At 42.8% G+C, this 20290-nt stretch overlaps 1 protein-coding gene across 1 annotated transcript; it reads left to right on the forward strand.

The window, feature by feature from the left end:
• Positions 1–8562: 8562 nt before the first annotated feature.
• On the forward strand, positions 8563–19597 carry LOC146988975 (nuclear receptor subfamily 2 group F member 6-like). The gene is made up of 5 exons (XM_085774793.1): positions 8563–10600; positions 11657–11751; positions 13870–14204; positions 16275–16521; positions 17217–19597. Exons 1-5 carry the CDS (start codon positions 10332–10334, stop codon positions 17489–17491), a joined length of 1221 nt encoding a protein of 406 aa, XP_085630919.1. The 5' UTR covers positions 8563–10331; the 3' UTR covers positions 17492–19597.
• The last annotated feature ends 693 nt before the right edge of the window (positions 19598–20290 follow it).

A 20290-nucleotide genomic window follows, 5' to 3' on the forward strand; every position in this document is an offset into this window, starting at 1 on the left:
AGTCTAACAATCTCATCTGGTAGATTTCTAAACTCCACATTTCCGTCTCGACGTGTGTAACAGCCAGCGTTCGAGGCTGTGGACAGGGGAGGTTCTTTTTTTTTTTTTTTTTTTGTGGTGCCTGGGAAAAATACCCAAAGCATTATTAGACAACGACAGAGGCTGTCAATCAGAGTGGGGGTGGAAGCAATCACACACACAAGCACAAGCAGGGGGGTAGTGACCTAGGGGTTTTAGGTCAACTCATTTACTCTGTGTATCTGTTCCTCATTTTAATAAGTTGTCCCTCTGTAAGCTGTATAAAGAGATCACAGCCTGTGCCTTCATCCCTGTGCCCTTTCTTTCTCAAAGCCATTAGCTCACCTGTCACAGCCGCTCCACATCCCCTCTCATCTCCTCCTCCTCTCTATACGTCTCTCTGCTCTGCGCTCTGTGCTGTGGGGACGCTGACATGCTGACCCGACACCTCTCTCCTGAGCTTTCTGACACCAGTCTGCCCCGTGGAGAGGTCACGATGATGGGGTGCTATGCTATCGGCACTGGAGAAGTGCGAAAGAGATTTGACCTCAATCAAATGGCCTATCACATCTGCTTTGTGCCGGCAACCCACTCAAATAATGACAGCAAACAGCTCAGACCAAACAGGCCACCTCAGCATCACACCGCCTCCAGCAGATGAAGGGTGAAATCTCGTCGGATGCTGTTGTTGTATTTGCATGCTCAAGATCCTGTTAAAGGACTGCATGCACGCTTGTCAGGATGTTGAGAAAGTTGTTTGGATTTATCCTGTTGTATTGATGCTGCAATGAGGACAAGTTATAATGATAATAGAGTTTCTTTTCTTTTTTTTTTAATTGGTGAAACATTCTTGCATTTACATTTTTTAAGGGTTACAATTAACACTATTAGAATAAGGTATAGACTATGTGACTAGAGTGTGTTGTACATTATATCATGATTTAGTAGAGAAATTATCTAGTGAAACTTAAATTTTTACCATAATTTGTTAGAAATTTACTATACTACTTTTAAACAGATGATTAGGTTCGTCATGTACTATACAGGTAGATCTATAGCTTTAAGGCTGTTGGGAATAATGCAGGCTGGTGTAGTTTTTGACAGTGAGGAAGTTTATTGGTCTATGCTGTATTGTAGACTGTATAGTTATGGACATTTGATTGCAGTGTGTCGGTTTTGATTATATTACAAAATAGTACCAAACTCTGTTTTATTCTATTTGAATCTTAATTCTATTGCCTTTTTTATGTGTAAGGTCTGTGTGCATATATGCATGTGTACTGTACTAGTTTCACTTACATCATTCTTGTTTATACGGACTCCAGTATACAAACAGACACAAAAATAAGTAAAAACCTGAATAACAAAATAACAAATACAGATTCTCAGTGATCAGTTTAAGAAGGAGTCGTATTCTGTGACCTTCATACTCACCAGATCAGAAGAGAGTTTTTATTTGACCACTTAATTGGGTGGTTTGGACTTTTTTTTCAATAGCCAGAGGTGCATCTAAAAGGAGGGCACAGGATGGCGATGCGGCTCTGCCATCCTGATATATGAGGTACTGTCAGTGCCACTATTTAGATAAAGACTACATGTAAAAGGGCACTGTACACATCTGTGTCCAATATTTTCTCGTCTAACTATCAATGTTGAATTTATGATATACTCTTGTGAGTTGACGGTAGAAAGATCACATGAATGGGAGGAATGAAAGATTTACATGTGACACTGAGCCGCGGCCAAACTCAAAGGAGTCATGTTTTGGTGCATTAAACCTCAAGACCTCCAGGGCACTGCAGCTTTTCAGAGGAATGTATGTTTTTCCATCTTACAGGCATCCACTGGTTTCTCCTCATTGCAGCACAGTATGAAATTCAACTTGCAGAGACTCGGAGCTCGCTTGAGTTCAATTTGTATTTTTCATGACTTGTCGTGCTCCTGTCATGTGATTATACATTACAGGTGTTGTTTTGTTTTGGTGTTACGACAGTTACAGATTTGTTATATTAGATGCTGTGTGTTTCAAGTCGTCTGAAAGCAAACATCCACATGAAGCAAGTCTGATATGCACTGGAAAATCCCTACATTAATTCTCTAATTAAACGTGCCATGTGATTTGCAGTAATTAAACGGAAACATGCAAAGGCACTGGATGCACTTTGTTAAAGCACTGTGGAAGGAAACTGACAGTCTGTCTGAGAGTGTTTTTGAGTGCAAGTTGAACGCGTCACAGATCAGTGTCCAGACCGACGACAAAAAAACCCTGCAGAGCAGATGAGCTAATGAGGTCACTCAGCTCGTCAGCTTGTGTGCGGTAGATTACAGCAATAAGGTGTTTAGAGGGAAAAGATGGCTGGGGGAGTGGCCTGGGCCTAATCCTGTTAAAGCATTTGAGTCTTCTTCACTGAGCTGATTAGGTTAATTTTGTGTCATCCGAAGCACCTTCGTTGACCTATAGGCAGTGTCTGGCTGACAGCAGAGGAAGCAATCAGGGAGCAACAGATTGGACACAGATTTACAAGAGATTGAAACAGGTGATTGGGAACTTGATCAAATTGTTGTGGCTGCAGGAAGCGTTAGGATAATGCCCTGTCTGAAAATGGCAGGCTTCTGGGGTGCTAAAAGCAAAGAAGTTCATCTTTCCAATTGGCAATGACAGCTTGTCGATGGTAATTGTTTTTTACATCTGAAGCAAAGGATTGAGCTAAAAAACACCTGTACTGAGAGCACTGTGATTATTTCGTTACAGTGCATCATGATTGAAAAACAAGTCATAAGAGGATTTATGACCATCACGGCTTCCCATACAAATCAACCTCAAACGTTTCACTTGGCGAACTTGATGGGCAGCCATAGGAAATCCTCGTTTGAATACATTTTGCATATTTAAACTTCATGTGATAAGTGGGAACAATGGGATCACAGTAGGCACAAGGTCAAAATTTGCAAGTGGAGTCTGCTGAACCTTCACTCATGTTGCATAGTAAACACGTGCGCTGCTGCTGCCTGGTGATGATTCATTACTTCAACGAACACTGGTACATGGTAATTTTATGTTCACAAATCAAAGGACTACTGCACATTTAATGTGAAAAGTGTCATCAGTGATCGGTATCTTTCAGGTCATTCTCATTTCATTAATTCTCCAAATTAGAAAATAGTGGAGCATTTACCGACTGTAGTGCTTAGATTTCCCCCCATGAGTTGATGCAGACCAAAACAGAACTACTGGATGACGTATTGTGTTTCATTTTACATTTTTTTCTTAACCAGGTAAATCCCATCCCTCTAAGTTTGAAACAGGAAAATAAAACATCAAGCACACAATTAATGAAACACTTAAAAAGCAAGTGATGTTGTATAAAGGCCCAATAAAAACGAAAAACTAAGAAAGAAAGTTAAAAAACCACTGTGGATTTTTGCAAAAGCTGTGCATCCAGATCCCACCTGACAGGACGAGGGCAGGTTCACCTGGACAGGTCATTAGTCCATCAAAGAGTCGCCATGTAAAGTCAAACACCTACGGACAATTTAATAGACATCATTCAACTTTAGCGTGCCATGCATGTCTTTGCCCTGTGGGAGGAAGCCGGAGAACATGAAGGTGAGAACATGCAAACTCCACACAGAAAAAGTCCCCGGGCCCCAGCATCGAGCCTCGAACCTTCCTGCTGTGAGGCGACAGCGGTGGCCACTTACACCATCATGACACCTTTTAAGAAAGCTGAAATAAGCTAAAACAATTTCACTCTGTAAATATGACGAGTATTAAATATATTTAAAGTGTGATGCCAAAACATGTTTATGGAAAAATAGAATGGGATTATAATGAAATAGCATTTTCCATCTCAGTTTAAAATCAGCCTCATTCAATAACCTCTCTTGTCTTTATAGCAGAGGCACGGGGAAAAAAAACAAAAACAAAAGGGTTTCACTGCCATTACAGCTCCTAAACACTTCTATTGACTCGTCTACAAACAATGGGGTTGATACCTTGTTCACAGAGAACACCACATAGCTGATTTGAATGACAACAAACACACACCAAATGGGAAGTTTCCCACCATCTCCAGCAGGTCCTGGGCGGAGAGGAGGCCAGATATTGATTGGACACCGCAGCCGCACGTTGCTCTGGAGTCACCCCAGCAGATGTTTTTCTTTGGCAGGTTCCACTGCCCTGTTTATTTTAAATTGCTCCGTCATTCGTCTGAGGTCAAAGGCCTTAGGATGGAGAGAGTGTTGTGAGAAAAAAGGGGCAGAGAGAGAGAGAGAGAGGGAGAGGGAGAGGAGAAGATGATTTTTCCTCTCTGGCCTCTGGGCCAAAGGGCAGTGGGGCTAATGAGGAAGGAGCAGGGAGTCATGTGCTTGTTCACCCAGAGTTGCTCCTCAGAGTTAAAGTTTAACCCCAGTTTTCAAATTCCTCTACACTCTCACAGCTAACGCAGTAAACACACGACCAGACTGATATTCAGTCCCACGTTTACAGAGAACTGATTTGCACTCAAACTGAGGTCAAGCTCAGGGAATCTCCAAAAAAAACATCCGGTGACACTCAGTGAGACAAGCTTCCTCTGTTCCCTTGGAGAGTTTATAGAGGCCGAAATGTGAATCTGCTAAACATTAATCCCACACACGGCCTCTAATGGGTAACAACTGTTTGAAGCTATCGTGAAAGAAAAGTATCTCTTCCTCAGTATCTCATGTTCTTACCATGTCCTCTGTGAATGACAAAACTTGGATTTTCACTTCCTTCTTTGATGATATGTTTATTTTTAAATCTCCACAATCGCTTATATGGCATATTTTCATTCATTTCACACATTCTCTCCATGATACTGACAATGCATCTACAATGATGCAATACGTCAGCCTGGTTTTTACCAGTATTTTAGGTTGAGGTGTTGCCGTAATGATCAGTTTTTGATAATCGAACTGAAATCAGCGATTCGTTCTTTTATATATGTAAGCATAGCAAAAATACTTCAATAGAGTAGCTTCTACTGCTAAATGTGCCGCCATGTTTGAATGTTAAATATAAGTGTCATTTACTGTATTACCAGCTAAGCACTGGAGCAAGCAGGGGGGGAAAAGTATGTGAAATTCACTTCTAAACTTAAGAGGAAATATAAGCAGGAAATGTGTTTTAATCAGAGGTGTGTGTTCAGGTCCTGTGTGTCATTCAGGTGAGCACAGTGAAGGTTAATCTGCTCCACTCGGGACTCCTGACTGTGTTGAGAATGCACAGACTCCACCACAGTCGACTTCACGCTGAGAGCAGCTGCATTCCTGACCTGCAGTTCAAAGAGCACAGAACACGCACACACGCATGCACACACACACACACACACACACACACACATACACAAACATGCATGCACACACAGAAGCACACACACACATCCACTTACTACCAGATATGTAAGGCATATGTGCATTTACACAAGACCACGTGCACACTTCACCATAGACACATTGAAACACAGTGATAGTTGCGTAACTGCTACAATATGCAGACGCACTCATGCTCATATCCAAACAAACGCATTGTGTGCGTCTGTTCCAATTCAAATACAAACAGTGCAGCTGTAACGCAGCCTCTCCTGCTCTGGTCTCACTCACCAAACCTGCACAGAGGTCAGGGATGTGACCTCTGGGGGAGGCGGCCCTCAATCTCACCGCATTTACCACATACTGTGGTCTGCTTTTCATGGCGAACTGACCACACCTCATTATGTCTCTGATCGCCACCATCACACTTACTACTGGAGTATCATTGGACAACTACTTTGTTGCATGTTTCTGTGACCAAAGTCTTTGCATTTTATGTTCTCCACATGTGTCAGAGCTCTAATTTTAGTTTTTACTACGTTAGAGTCCTTGTTTTGTTTTTACAAAACGCACTGAACAAAACCAAAACAAGAGTCTATGCTTGTCATACAAGAGTACATTTCCATATGGTAATAACATAATAATATGTCTTCTCAGGAGATGATGAGTCACTTTTAATGTGTTTATTGGGATCAATCAATCAGTTTATTTCCCAGTAGTTAACTGATTAAATGATTTGGTTTGCCGCACTTTAACAACTTTGGTTTTGGTCACAAGGGAGCTTTCATGTTGTGACAGCTCATGTGTGATTTATTCTTCACACTATATTGAGGAGAATTGGAAACATGAACCAGTTTCATTAATTACACATTACAATAAAGTTGAATGAGTGACACACACTCTCGCCACAGACTGTGCACTTTAGATTGACACAAAATGAAGTTGTGTAATACTTTTTTATTTTATTACGCAGACAAGTCTTTCCTGGTCGATGTTCCTTGCTCTCATTCAACAAAACTTGATTTGAGAGCTGTTAAATCAACAACACATGACTTCAGATTACTGTAAAGCTCCACCCTCATAGCTTGATGTACATATTCCAAGTCTTACATGATACTGTTTCATGAGACAATATCAACCACTGCTCCACATGCTCCGGCTGCTACTAATACACATAGACAGAGGCTTAAAGGAAAGCACTAATTCAACCTACAGCAGCTTAGCTTGGCCCCTGATAACCTCTTAACCAAACAAAAGGCCTATCCATGCACAATGAGTCTCGCTGTGACGGATGTGGGTTAAAGTTGCCTTGTGCTCACATTTAAAAGGCTGAATTAACCTCACCGGCTAAACTTGTGTAAGCGAACTTCTTTCCTTCTCTCCTCCCAGCCCTCTTTTAATCAGATCTAAACTCAAAAGCGTTTTGCTCCTTTGATATTTGCATTTTTTTTTTTTTTGGCAGGCAGCATATTCTTTTGAAGCTACAGTGGACAAAATGTTTTGTCACTCAGGGGGAATTCCTGTAAAACCATGTGATGAGCAAACAGTTTTTGGTACATAGAGGTTCTTTTAAGCAGGCGTGCTTGTAAGCGCCAGTGAATACCTCCTCTGTGGCTTTTCTCTTTTTTTTTTTCCTCCTGCGTTTGGAGGCTGTTATTGGAAACCTTGGTTGCAGGCTCTGATTGTTTATTTTGTCCTCCCTTTTTTTTCGAGAGACCTTCACATGACAGTGCTGTTGGTATGACAGACAAAGCAGGCCAGAAATTCCTCAGGAGCTCTGCCTACTGCCAAGACGATGGACGGGTTACACAGCAAATTGTAACTGGGTTTGTAAAAGAGAAGCAGCACACATACAGTATTACTCGTCTTCATACCACGCAGTCTGAGTAAACATTTAGTCGTCATGATGACCACTGTGTATAAAGCAAAGGTAATACTGTTAATGAGGAAACACAAATGCTGCCTGACAAATAATTTGATTCATCAAACTGTTTTTAAAAGTGTTTTTACACTGAAAAAAGTCAAACATGGCAAAAGCAATCCTCCTCTCTCTAACACACTGTAAACAAACATTTGACTCAAGATAAAAAATGTTGGTCACTGTTGGTGGCAGTGGTGGACATTGCATGTTCAACATCCACAGCCTCCATGTACAAAAATGTAAAAAAGAAAAGAGTGTGCGTGTGTGTTTATGTGTGTCTTCTGCATCCTCACTGTCTGCTACATAATAATGTATCTACTGTAGCCTATATTACATTTTGGGAGCAACAATAGCAGTGTGCGGACATCTTTTCTCCTTTTTCTGCTACATAATAATGCTCAGTGCCTTTCGCATTTGACATGTTATGTTATGTTATGTTATGTTATGTTATGTTATGTTATGTTATGTTATGTTATGTTAATTTTATTTGATATAGACATATTGATATGTACACTGAGACCGTCCCAGTGGACAGACCAGATTCTTTGCTTGGGTGTGTATAGTACACGTAGTAATTTTCAACACTACTCCATAGTCATGGGCTCAATAATGCAACAACAGAAGTGTCCAACACATGTGTGAACCCATACAGATGAAAGACGTTGTCTAAAAGGTCCAACCACTTTATAGACACACAATATGCAACCCCCCGACCCTCACACCCTCACCCCTTCCTAAAAATGTGCATTCAATAGTATAACCAGCACCATGATCCAGGACCCGGCAGCAGCAGCAGCAACTCGGGACCTTTGGCATCCTTCACACTGACCTGTGAGTGTGTGCAGCAGGTGTGAAAAAGAGCCGGTGGCGTATCATGTAACCTTTAGACAAGTTGCTCAACAACAACAGGCCCTCCCTGTTATTATTGGGTCAACAAAGTCGGAGGAAGTCTTACGGATTAAGAGTGGAGTGGAGAACATGAGTGTGAGTGCCATGTGCTCGCTTGTGTGTCGACCCCGAGGCCCCCACCACCACCACCACCCCTCTCCTCTTTGTTTCATTGCAGTGTTGAGGTTAACTACCCCTTGCTCGCAGGCCTGCCCCGAGGTCAGGGGGGAAACAGGCAGCCAGTCAGGCAGCCAGGCATTCATTCCCTGAGTGTGTGAGTGTGTGTGTGTGTGTGTGTGTGGCTGCAGCCCACTCTGTGCTCTTTGACTCCTCTGGCCTTATAAGGCATCCAGTGTCATGGCAACGGCAGGGCTTGAATAGCAGTGTCAAATCCCTCAGCACACAGACACAGCTCACTCTCCCTAAAGGAGGGAGCGAGGCAGAGACACAGAGAGGGGATTGAGAGGAGCAGGAGAGGAGTCTATCTCTGGGCTGCTCGCTCTCTCCACTCGCAGCAGCGTCTGGCTTTCACTAAAAGGTCTGTGTGTGTGTATGTGTGTGTGTGTGACCGTGTTTTTCCTGCGCTTGTTTGCCTAATTTATTCCTGCCGGGGCCAGCAGAAAGGAAAAAGGACGGAAAGAAAAAAGAAGAAAGAAGAAGAAGGAGAAGTAGAAGAAGTAGAAGAAAAAAAAAAGGACAGGCAGAATAGTAAAGAGTGCAACAGTACACCGTGACTCGCTGACAGGGAATGCAGAGAGGTTCTGGCCTCTGGTTGTTACTGCTGGATGGACAAGCACTGACAAAACAAGAGAAGGGGGGAGAGAGAGAGAGAGAGAGAGAGAGAGGGAGAGAAAGAGAGAGAGAGAGACAACACTTTGTGGAGCTTTGAGAGGAGAGGAGAGGAGAGGAGAGGAGAGAACTGCGACTAAGGAGATTACTCAACTCTGCTTTTGTTCTGGCTTGTTGTTTTTTCTGTGACATTTGAGCCTCTGACACCACAGACTCCGAGGAGTTGGAGGAGCCACGAGAAAACACAATTTGACCGCAGAGAGCAGAGGAAGAAGAGGAAGAAGAGGAAGAACAGGAGGAGGAGGAGGAGGAGGACGCCTTTCAAGAACTCTGCTGCTGCCGCCGCCGCCGCCGTTGCTGAAACCAGATTTTTCCAGGAGTCAAAGGAGCATATTGTCCTCTCTCCAGCGCTCTTCTCATTTTAATTTTTTTTTAAAGTGAGGGGATCATTGTCTACATATATGTTTTTTGTTTTTGTTTTTTTTTAGGACACAAAGGTTCCTGAGCCAAAATACTTGTTAGGGTTGTCTTTTTATTTTTCCTCCTCATCACTATCACCTCTGCTCCTGTAACAGCCTCGACAAGTCAAGAGTGCGTCTGGACTAGAACTGCCTCAGATCAGCAGATAACACCTCTGCACGGCAGGAACTGGTTGGACTAGTTTATAAGTTGGAGGAGAGGGCAGGGCACTTTAACCCTGCCTGAAGGAGAGCTGTGTTTTATTTTCCTCCCACTTGCTTGTCCTTTTGGGAGAAAGTCGTGCAACCGCGAGAGGCAGAGGGGCTGAGCTTTCTTTCTTTTATTTGAAGACCAACTCTTGTTTTGTCCCTCACTGCACTTTGGGATTTGTGAGGTGTGTGTGTGTGTGTGTGTGTTTTAAACTTCTTCCAGGGGGGGAGACAGAGAGGGAAAGTGAGCAGGAGGGAGAAAGAAACAGGGAGTCAAAGTGTAATTTATTGTTTCCTGTGAAAAGAGCAAGGCTGCACCCTTTTCTCCTGCTTGAACTCTGAACCATCAGATGTGTGTCTGAAGTTTTCTCAGACCTCGGGAGCCATTGATCGGAGGTCAGGGCAGAAAACAGAAGGGTGAAAGACAAGAGCAGAGACGACGGAGGGATTAAAAGAACAGAGAGAAAACACACAGCACTGGGAGGGACCTCCAGGTCAGTCCGAGCAGACGGCGAAGGGGGTAAAGGTCAACGCGGTGGTGGAGCCCGTCACAACTTCTCATCACAGCTTTGGACAGAACCTGCTCCGAATCACAAACCTGGAGTCGCTGTCTCAGGGTCTGGGATCGGTGTTTGGACTCTGAGGGCAGTCGGGAGCCGGGGGGACAGGGCGGTGCTGTGTATGATCCACTCACAGGACTGCGTGTCTCAGAGAATATGGCCATGGTGAGCGGGGGATGGGGTAACCCCAACGGGGACACTAATGGACTGGGGGAGAAGGCTTACCTGAGGAGGGAGGAGGAGGACGGCTCGCCACAGGCCGGCAGCAGCGATGTGGACGTTGGCGACGAGGACAAGGCCTGCGTGGTGGACTGTGTGGTGTGCGGGGACAAGTCCAGCGGGAAGCACTACGGCGTGTTCACCTGCGAGGGCTGCAAGAGCTTCTTCAAGAGGAGCATCAGGCGAAACCTCAACTACTCCTGCAGGTACAGTAGAGGCTGCTGGGAGAATAAATACTAGAGTTAAATAGGGCATTTAACTTCGACTTTACATGTTAATTAACAGTTAATAGCACATTGTAATGTATTTATAAGGACTCCTTCTGATTGAATGCTGCTGTATAAACAGAGAGAAAACACGTGTTATAATATAAAATGTGATATTATATCATAAATAGAGTCAAACAGGGCATTTAACTTTATTAATTAACAGTTTATAGCACATTATAATGTATTTATAAGGACATGTTTAACTCCTTCTGACTGACTGCTATTGTATAAACAGAGAAAAAACATGTGTTATAACATAAAATGTGATTTTATGTCGAAAATCGTAAATAATCCATATTCAGGAACACCTTCAATCTTTCCACATAGTGTCTTATTGATGATTTGTTTACGGTTTATTAGAAGGTTAACATCTTTTCTTATGAACCATTATACGTGCATTCACATTCATGAGGGTGACAACAGATTAAGCCTATTTCTCACTCGGGAATGATTTGTTCCAACCTTGGCTTCGGCTCACAAACAGCCCCAGGAAAAAAAATAAGAGAAATGAAAGCCCTGAAGGTCAGTCATGTGAGGATGGATTGCCTCAGAAGGTCAACATTCCCATTATTCTTCTTCACCACAGGAACACATTGTTGCAGCTCAATTCTCTCTCTGCTCTTATACATGAAGCTCTCAGCTCCCGAATACAGTCGTTTCTCCCACATCTAATAATGCACTAACCCTGGATGGGAGGTGTCTCTGCAGTCAGTTTGTCATGTCCAGGGCTGAAAAGGTTCTCTCTTTGAAATGTTGGCAGACCTCGTCCTGCTGTAAATGGCAACACAAGGGTGTGTAGAGCTGATGATTTACAAAGGTCACAGCCTTGATAGCTTTTCAGCCCAGCCAGCTCACACAGTTCACTCATCATAGGGGTCAGTGAGAGAGAGAGAGATGGTGAGGGGAGGAAGAGAAGGGAGAAATTCTCAGTTTCCTGTCACTAAATATTATATTTTCATTGTATGTTTTATATTCTTGTTTCCTTTTATGCAGATCAAATCGAGAATGCCAAATCGACCAGCATCACCGCAACCAGTGCCAATACTGCCGGCTGAAGAAATGTTTCCGAGTCGGGATGCGCAAAGAAGGTACAGTATTATATCCATGTACACACACAGCAGGTTAAAGGTGTGTTTTCTTTTTTTGTTCAGGGTTAGTAAACACACAAATGAGTGTTACACGTCACAAACCAGGTCACATGAGGAGCTGAGGCAACTGCTGAGCTTCAAGGTTTGAGATGTGGAGGTGGAGAGTCCTCAACTCAAAGCTGCATAAATCAATATTTTCATACAAACAATGGGCCGAATGACTGTGTGTAATGTTTGAAGAGACAACCTGAAGAGATGCTTTGGCCTCTTTTAGCTCATTGTTTTAGTTTACTCACACCACGTGTCCCTCTGTAGCAGAGAAAACGATATAAAGATGTATTATAACAACGAAAGACGATAACACATCAGTGTTGCATTTACAATTTGCCAAGCAGCAAAACATGAAAAATCAACATAAGACAGAATACTGCAGTGTAAAATATCACATTTCAAGTTAAAGTTATGCTCTTAACAAAAGCTAGATGTGTAATTTTTTGGCAAAATGCCCCCTTGAATAATTATCTTTTTATGGTTCAGTGTTGTAACTGGTAGACGTGAATATAATTTAAGCCGTAAATCAAAGTAACTGTAGCTGTCAAATAAATGTAGTACCGATCCACATTTTTCCTGACATAAAATAGAACAAGTACATTCACTTCAAAAAGCACAATACATGATGAGTAAACTGTATCCAGTTATTTTCCAACACTAAGGTTTAAAAACATCTATATACTGTCCTTAACACACACATACACACAGAGAGACACACACAGACCGATTGATGCCCAAACACCCCGGAGAAAAACAAACCCACAGAAGTTCAAATACTGAGAAACACACACACACAGAGACACACAAATACATAAATACCAGAAATGAGTGATTCTCAGAGAAAGTGCAAGAAACAGCCACTGACATTTGCCAGTGAGTGTTTACTGTCAACCAAAGCGTGTTTTCACCCTGGTGCTCGACTCCCTGCAGCTGTTGGGGCTGGGCTTTGGGGGCAACCAGCTCTGATTTGCATAACAGGAAACACAAGAGGAGAGAAAGTGAACACAGTGGGACAAAACCCACTGAGCTGCCTCAATACCAAACAACCTGCTCATTACAGTTTAGTTTTTGACTTCAGATTCCCATTTGGCTGGGTGTAATTATTACCACTATAGTTTTTCAGCTCCCATCACATCACAAAAACATTTCAGTGTTTTAATTCCCACTGTGACATGTGTTGACAGTGAAGTCTGTAATTGTATTCTAGCGTAACCCAACCCCTCTTGTATTTCCGTCGTCCCGTGTGTTAGTGGACACCAGCAGCTCTACCATACATAATGTGCAGCGAGGTGACGTGTGTGCCAGAGGTTATATTGGGCCTGGTTATTAATGAACCCTGCTGACCGTGGCCGTGACGCAGGCTGCACTGTTTCCACATTACCTGGAAATGTCTGTTTCACCTTTAACCCAGTCAGAGGAGAGGCAGCAGCCGCACCGCACCGACTGCTTCACTGAGACTGTAACTATATTCGCTGCCATTTAGGACATGCAGCAGTGTTAATTAATATTTGGGACAGAACAGGCAGCGCGCTCACACTCAGGATATTAACATTAGAGTTAAATCACAGAGGATTAGACTCACATTTAACTGAAACTAAAACTTATTTCAAACTATTACCAGGAATTAGAAAGTGGGTGTTACAGCCAAAAACACCAATGACCTCAGGTTATTTCCAGCCAGACACACATCTCTTCTGCGAAAAAGGATGGACATCTTGACAAATATCTACATCTAAGTTGCTTTGCTTGTGTTGATTAGTTACAATATAAAATCATGTATTTGTAGCAGGAGTAACAATACTAAAATGTAAACATTTCTCAATCACATGACACACAAGACGAACTGTGACAAACATAGAGGAGTAAAAAGATCAATGTTTCTGAAATGTGGTGGAGTAGAAGACTTAAAATACTCAAAATTGTACCTGAGTAACTTGCCTTGCCTGCTGTTTCAATAAGACATGATTATACTCTGATTTCTACTGTGAGTGAAGCAGCTTTGCAGCAGTGTCAGATGTTTTAGAGGCACCACCTCTGATTCTCACTGTCTCGTGTCCTCCCATGCAGCAGTCCAGCGGGGTCGGATCCCTCCGTCTCACTCAGGAATCAGCCCAAACTCCCTGGTCGGGGGAGTGGGAGGTGCAGGGCCCGGTCACATTGGGGCTGACTACTTCAACGGGCAGCCGGTTTCAGATCTCATCTCCCAGCTCCTGCGGGCCGAGCCGTACCCCAACAGCCGCTACGGCGCCCCTTACGGCCAGGCACAGATGCAGGGGTCCACCAGCGGAGGCTCCGTCATGGGCATCGACAGCATCTGTGAGCTGGCCGCCCGGCTCCTCTTCAGCACCATCGAGTGGGCCAGAAACATCCCATACTTTCCAGAACTGCCTGTCTCAGAGCAGGTCAGTCCTGTTATATGTTATACTTTTAAAATTATTATAGTTTAAAGAACAGAGACAACATTTTAGGTGAGAGTATCCCTGTGTTATCAGTCAGAAACACAATTATAGCTCTACCTCCAGAGAATAATTTAATTTAAAGCAGAAGTAAGTGATATATTTGTGTTAATATAAGTCTTAAATAGTTATATCTTCCGACAGCAATCACTTACATAGAGTGTTTGGTCTGAAACACGGGTCTGTCAGTCACTCTGCTCTGCTCTGAGCCGAAGAGAAAACATTTATCGTATCCTACAGTTTTTATCCAATGAGGAGAGAGAACGGCATGCAGGGCTGTGTGTGCAGCCAAGGAACGCCGTGAATGTGGCGACGTAGCGACGAGGACTGTTATGGTGCGTTCAAGGAAACTCGTATTTTTCCGACCGTGAAGTGGTACCAGTTCGATCTGGTACGAGTTCACCGGTCGGAAGTTACGAGTGGCCGTTATAGTGACTTTCGCCGGTAAAACAGGTCGGAAAAACACGAGTGGGTTGCCTGGAACGCTACAAAGTCGTAAGTTGTGACTTGAAGCTGTAATTTACGATTTCAAAAGCCTGCCTGGAACGCAGCATTAGCGAAAACGACCGGATCACTTACTTCTGCTTTAATTACTTGAAAAAAATCATCATTAATATTATTGGCGGCGCCAAGACAAAAATATCTGTTGTCCTATGTGGACCCACTACACTTATGTGACCCTTCACTAGGGATGTTTTCACAATTAATCGTGGTATTAAACGCCACAAAATAAACTTAAATATTTGGTATAGATGACAATTAATGACTTAAATATTTCAAACACTTGATTTTACACATTCATAGTGTTGTGAAATTTATTGATGCATAATAATCGTGATAATCGTAAGGCAAGGCAAGGCAAGGCAATTTTATTTGTATAGCCCGTTTTTACAAACAGTTTGTCTCAAAGGGCTTTACATGGCATCGTAACAACATCCTCTGTCCTTAGACCCTCACATCGACTGAGGAAAAACTCCATGGAAACCCTTTTAACAGGGAAAAGTCGGAGAAACCTCAGGGTGAGCAACAGAGGAGGGATCCCTCACCCAGGACGGACAGACGTGCAATAGATGTTGTTACAGACAAGAAAACAGTTTACAGTTTGTCACAGAATGTGCGAAATATGCGTTAGCATGTGTTAGCAGGAGTTGATGAAGGCAGTCTCTGGTGAGGGGAGGGGGCGGGGGGGGGCAGGGAGAGCTGGCCAGCTCGATGGGAGGGCTGGGTGGCAGATTGGTCCATGGGAAGGAAGGGGAGGCCGGTCTAACAGCAGGGGAAGGGGAGGGAGGGGGGGGCGATGCAGGCGGCGGCTGGTGCAGAGAGATGGAGCTCCGGTGGATCTGAGGAAACACAGAGAGAGTGCGAGACACCAAGGCCAAACTACAAAGTACAACAGAAAATGACAGTTCAAAAATATACTGAGGAGAGGAGAGGAGAGGAGAGGAGAGGAGAGAAGAGAAGAGGAGGAGAGGGCTCTGTGTAACCAGATGTGTCCCCAGCAGTCTAAGCCTATAGCAGCGTAGCTATAAAATGGTTCAGAGCTACCTGAACCAGCCCTAACTAAAAGCTCTGTCATAAAGGAAGGTCTTAAGTCTAGACTTAAATGTAGTTAGAGTGTCTGCCTCTCTGACCCATGGAGAGAGCTGGTTCCACAGTAAAGGAGCCCGGTAACTGAAGGCTCTACCTCCCAGTCTGTTTTTAGAGATACTGGGAGTCACTAACAGACCTGCATTCTGGGAGCGGAGTGCTCTGGTAGGACAGTAAGGAATGATTAGTTCTTTCAGATAGGTTGGAGCTTTATCATTAAGAGCCTTATAAGTCAGCAGAAGGATTTTGAAGTCTATTCTAAATCCTACAGGAAGCCAGTGGAGAGAAGCTAAGGTGGGAGAGATGTGCTCTCTCTTCCTAACTCCTGTCAAAACCCTGTAACACCGTGATTATTTCTCTGACAATAATCGTATCAAGAAAATCTATAATCGTGACATCCCTACCCCTCGCTGATTCCCTACCCGACAGGTGGCGCTGCTGAGGCTGAGCTGGAGCGAGCTCTTCATCCTGAACGCCGCTCAGTCCGCCCTGCCTCTGCACATGGCTCCTCTGCTGGCAGCGGCCGGCTTCCACTCGTCCCCCATGTCCGCCGAGCGCGTGGTGTCCTTCATGGACCAGGTCAGGATCTTCCAGGACCAGGTGGACAAGCTGAACAGGCTGCAGGTGGACTCAGCCGAGTACAGCTGCCTCAAAGCCATTGCACTGTTTTCACCTGGTGAGTTTTTTGGGGGGAGATTTTTCCACAAGGTGATGGTCTGAGTGGTGAGAGTTACAATAGCTGAATGTGTTTACTGTCAACTAACAGCAAGTGACTTTAGAGAAAACCAAAACACAAACGTCTGAGTGAGGTATTTGACAGAGTTAGTCTCTGGACGAGCAATTAAAACACAGAATTAAATTGTTACCAGTCGTAGGTGACCTTCGATATGAATGAGTGTGACCTTTGACATCAGTGAAGGAGGTGTAGCAGAGGAGAAGATTTCCTTTGAAACAATAATCAAACAGTTTTCTGAGAAAAGAGCTTCTGTAGTCCAGCTCTGAACAACGACTCTACAGCTCTCAAATAGGAATACTGAATCTTATTCGTTTAATCCGTGTGAAAGCTAAAGTTGAAAGTTTTTGTGTTTTTGTGTGTTGAAAGTTGTGGTTTAACTCAGGGTTGTGCTTTTAGACCAGGTGCAGTGACATTTTTTAGCAGTGCTGGTAGGTGGAGTTTGCCTTTGCAATGCCTAATATCTTGGGCTTGGGATACCTGAGTTTGAAATCCTCATATAACTTTCAACAAATGAGTATAATTGTAGATAGACAACAGTCAGAGGAGTGAAGGTTGAAAATAAAAACGTGCAAAAGCAGCATTGTAGAAACATTTGAATAGTGACATCATCCTCTGCTTCTTTCTTTGCCTTACAGATGCATGTGGTCTGACGGACCCGGCCCACGTGGAGTCCCTGCAGGAGAAGGCCCAGGTCGCCCTGACAGAGTACGAGAGGTTGCAGTACCCCAACCAGCCTCAGCGGTTCGGTCGCTTACTGCTGCGTCTCCCTGCTCTGCGTGCCGTGCCGGCCAACCTCATCTCCCAGCTCTTCTTCATGCGGCTGGTGGGCAAGACGCCGATTGAGACGCTGATCCGAGACATGCAGCTATCAGGGAGCTCCATCAGCTGGCCCTACGCCCCGGGGCAGTAGACCCCCAGTCGGTCCTGAGTGAGACGGACTGAGATCAGATGAGGGAAGGATACAGAGATTGATACGCAGATTACACTCGAGTACAAACTGAATGTTATGAAAACAAACTGGGAACTGTTTGTGAGTGTGGAGGTCAGTTTTTCTCACCTTAACCCTGGTTAAAGTTTGGTGGTAGTGAAAAAAACCAAAGCTGCTTTCAGGGAAATGAAAAACGTACATAATGGCTTCATATTCACCGCACTTAGTTTTCTCTGACCTCCATCTGCTCTGTTTCTCTCTCTTTGTCTCATTCTGGACAAAAAAAAACAGGGCTTTAATTAAAATGCAGACTCGAACATGAGGCCATGTGCCTGTACTACCTCCTCCCATACCACCCCTTATGTGACTCAGTTTGAACCCAGGCGCTGTGTGTTTTCACCTCTGCTTTGTTTTTGAGTCAAAATGAAGCCATAGCAGTGCCACTTTTTTACAAGCGGAGCTTTATATATCGTCACAGCTGGAACATATTGTACAGGTTGTGTAATGTTTGATATGTGGGATGAAATATCAGACTTTGTTACCAAATGTATTTGTGAAGATTTGCAAAGTATCGACATTAAAACAAAGACGAGGCGCGAGCATTGTACTGTATATTGCACTATATAAAGTACAACCAAGAAATAGTTTGTGTGTTGTATACGTAAAAGGAATAGTGCAGCATTTGATCACATTTTGCTTTTATGATGGGGTTAGATGAGGAGACTGATGCAACTTTCATGTCTGTACAGTAAATACCAAGTTAAAGCTAGCGCCTATTTAACTCAGCATAGCTTGGCATGATTCAACTGGCTTGGCTCCGTTAAAATCTGCCTTCTAACATCTCTAAAGCTCGGAAAATTAACATGCCATCTGTTTTGGTTAACATGTACAAAAATGATGTCAAAACAACTTTTTATGTTCGCACAGTTGCCAGAAAATCAGCAGAGACTCCAGAAAGTTACTAGTCCAGGCCAAAAAAATAGCACATTGTTGTTTTTATGCTTTTTTGTGAGAAGAGAGAAGAACATTAATACAAGTCATACGTAGGTGGATGTTTTACTCTCTCTGGCTGCTGGGTCCATCTTTAGGTTTACTGTACAGATATAAGAGTCGAATCAGTCCTCTCATTTAAGTTTCACAAGAAAGTAAACCACCGTATTTCTGAAAATGTTGAGCGCTGTCTTTGATACGATATATTATACATTCTTGACGCACAAGAAGCTGAACGTGCTCAGACACACCCTGGCGCCTCAGACGGTCACATCCCTGTCTAACATTATTACCTCGTGTTTTATACATCAAAGATTGTATATTGAACTATTCATGAAGTAAAGATAAATATAAAGGGATCAAGTTATCATTTTCACTATCATATCAAAGACCCGTCTATCCACCAGACTTAAAGCCAAAATATATTTGAAAATGTTTGAAAATGTAAAGTTTGATGTAAGAGGACTCCTGAAGTTTGACAGATCATTCTCAGAAATCGACACTGAGTTAGTTAACTCATGCTTTTCTGTTTAACCTCTGCAAACTGGACGTGGTGTCTTTGGCTGTTTTAAGGTTAGAGGTAGTTTGTTTTGATTTTTGTCACGATTTTGATCCCCCTTTTAAAAGCACGTCCTGACGGACAGAGGTCACTTTCAAAGAATTACTACACTTATGCAAGGTACTCTGAGTGCTGTGGTGTAAAGGTTATGGTGTTTGTTGGTACTGAGATAAAGGGTACTAGTTCAGGAGTGTCCCTGCCATGAACTGCAGCTCAATGTGGGAAAAGAAGATAAACATGTTTTTTTTTTTTGGTATACATTTTGTATTACCTGTTATTATATCATAAGAAAGGCAACAATGACCATGATCCCTGATGGTGTCAAACAACTTCATAACAGCTCATCCTGCTGTCCCTGAATCACACTGTGTTATTGTCTGAATATAAACTATAGTGATTTGACTGTGTAGCTCTACATTTTAAAGAATCATGTTTCTATGACCATGCCAAAGCTAAAAAGAAAAAAAAAAGGATGCAAATGAAGTTCATATGGCTGATTGGTTATTTTTGCATTTCTGGAAATAAAAGTTCGCACATTCCCTCTCTGGAAGACCTGAGTCTTTACACGTAGCACCTGCACACATGTGTAAGAATCAGCAACACCTCGGTGTTTTTAATCTTCAATCCTGATTAGAACAGAAACAATTAGTCAAATCTGAAAAATTATATTGGCATTTCAGTCATAAGAAAATGTGACTAATATTTGCAAGCCCCCAGGATTTGCTGCTCTTGCTCTTGGTAAGGAAGAAACAAGGGACTTTGCAATTTGTAACATCTGTAGCATTGTTCACTCATTTTCATTGACTAAATGATTAATAATTGAACAAAAAAGTTAATGAGAGATTTACTGATAATAAAAAATAATTATTAGTTGCATTTCTTCCTCATATTTGACTTAAACATAGTATTAAGCACTGACGTTTGGGCAGGCAGTTTTCCAAAAATGTGTATTTATTCAGTAAATATATGGACGCTATGAATCACACTGTCATTGTAAATGCATAAAAACCAATTTTAGTAGTACAGTAAATCAATTTTTTTTGCAGTGGAGTGTCGGTAAACTTGTGTAATACTGTAGTACAGAATAAGTTAGCAAATAAGCAAAATAAGATAGTTAGAAGAGCAGAGCACCCATGATGTTAATGTATATTTATTTTAAGTTAGTATTTGTTGTATTCACACTGTAAAAAAGTGTGTTAAATCTTATCAAAACAGTCAAAGTGCATCGTAAA

This window comes from Trachurus japonicus, chromosome 4 (genome assembly GCF_045865225.1).
Source record: "Trachurus japonicus isolate A0001 chromosome 4, Traja_1.0".
NCBI classification, from domain to species: Eukaryota; Metazoa; Chordata; class Actinopteri; order Carangiformes; family Carangidae; genus Trachurus; species Trachurus japonicus.

What these genes read in the sequence shown, in the direction of transcription:
- LOC146988975 (XM_085774793.1), top strand. Translation starts at nt 10,332, where the DNA reads ATGGCCATGGTGAGCGGGGGATGGGGTAACCCCAACGGGGACACTAAT. An exon ending in AGTCGGGATGCGCAAAGAAG is followed by an intron (nt 11,752 to 13,869) that starts GTACAGTATTAT and finishes CCTCCCATGCAG; the next exon opens with CAGTCCAGCGGGGTCGGATC. An exon ending in CATTGCACTGTTTTCACCTG is followed by an intron (nt 16,522 to 17,216) that starts GTGAGTTTTTTG and finishes TTTGCCTTACAG; the next exon opens with ATGCATGTGGTCTGACGGAC.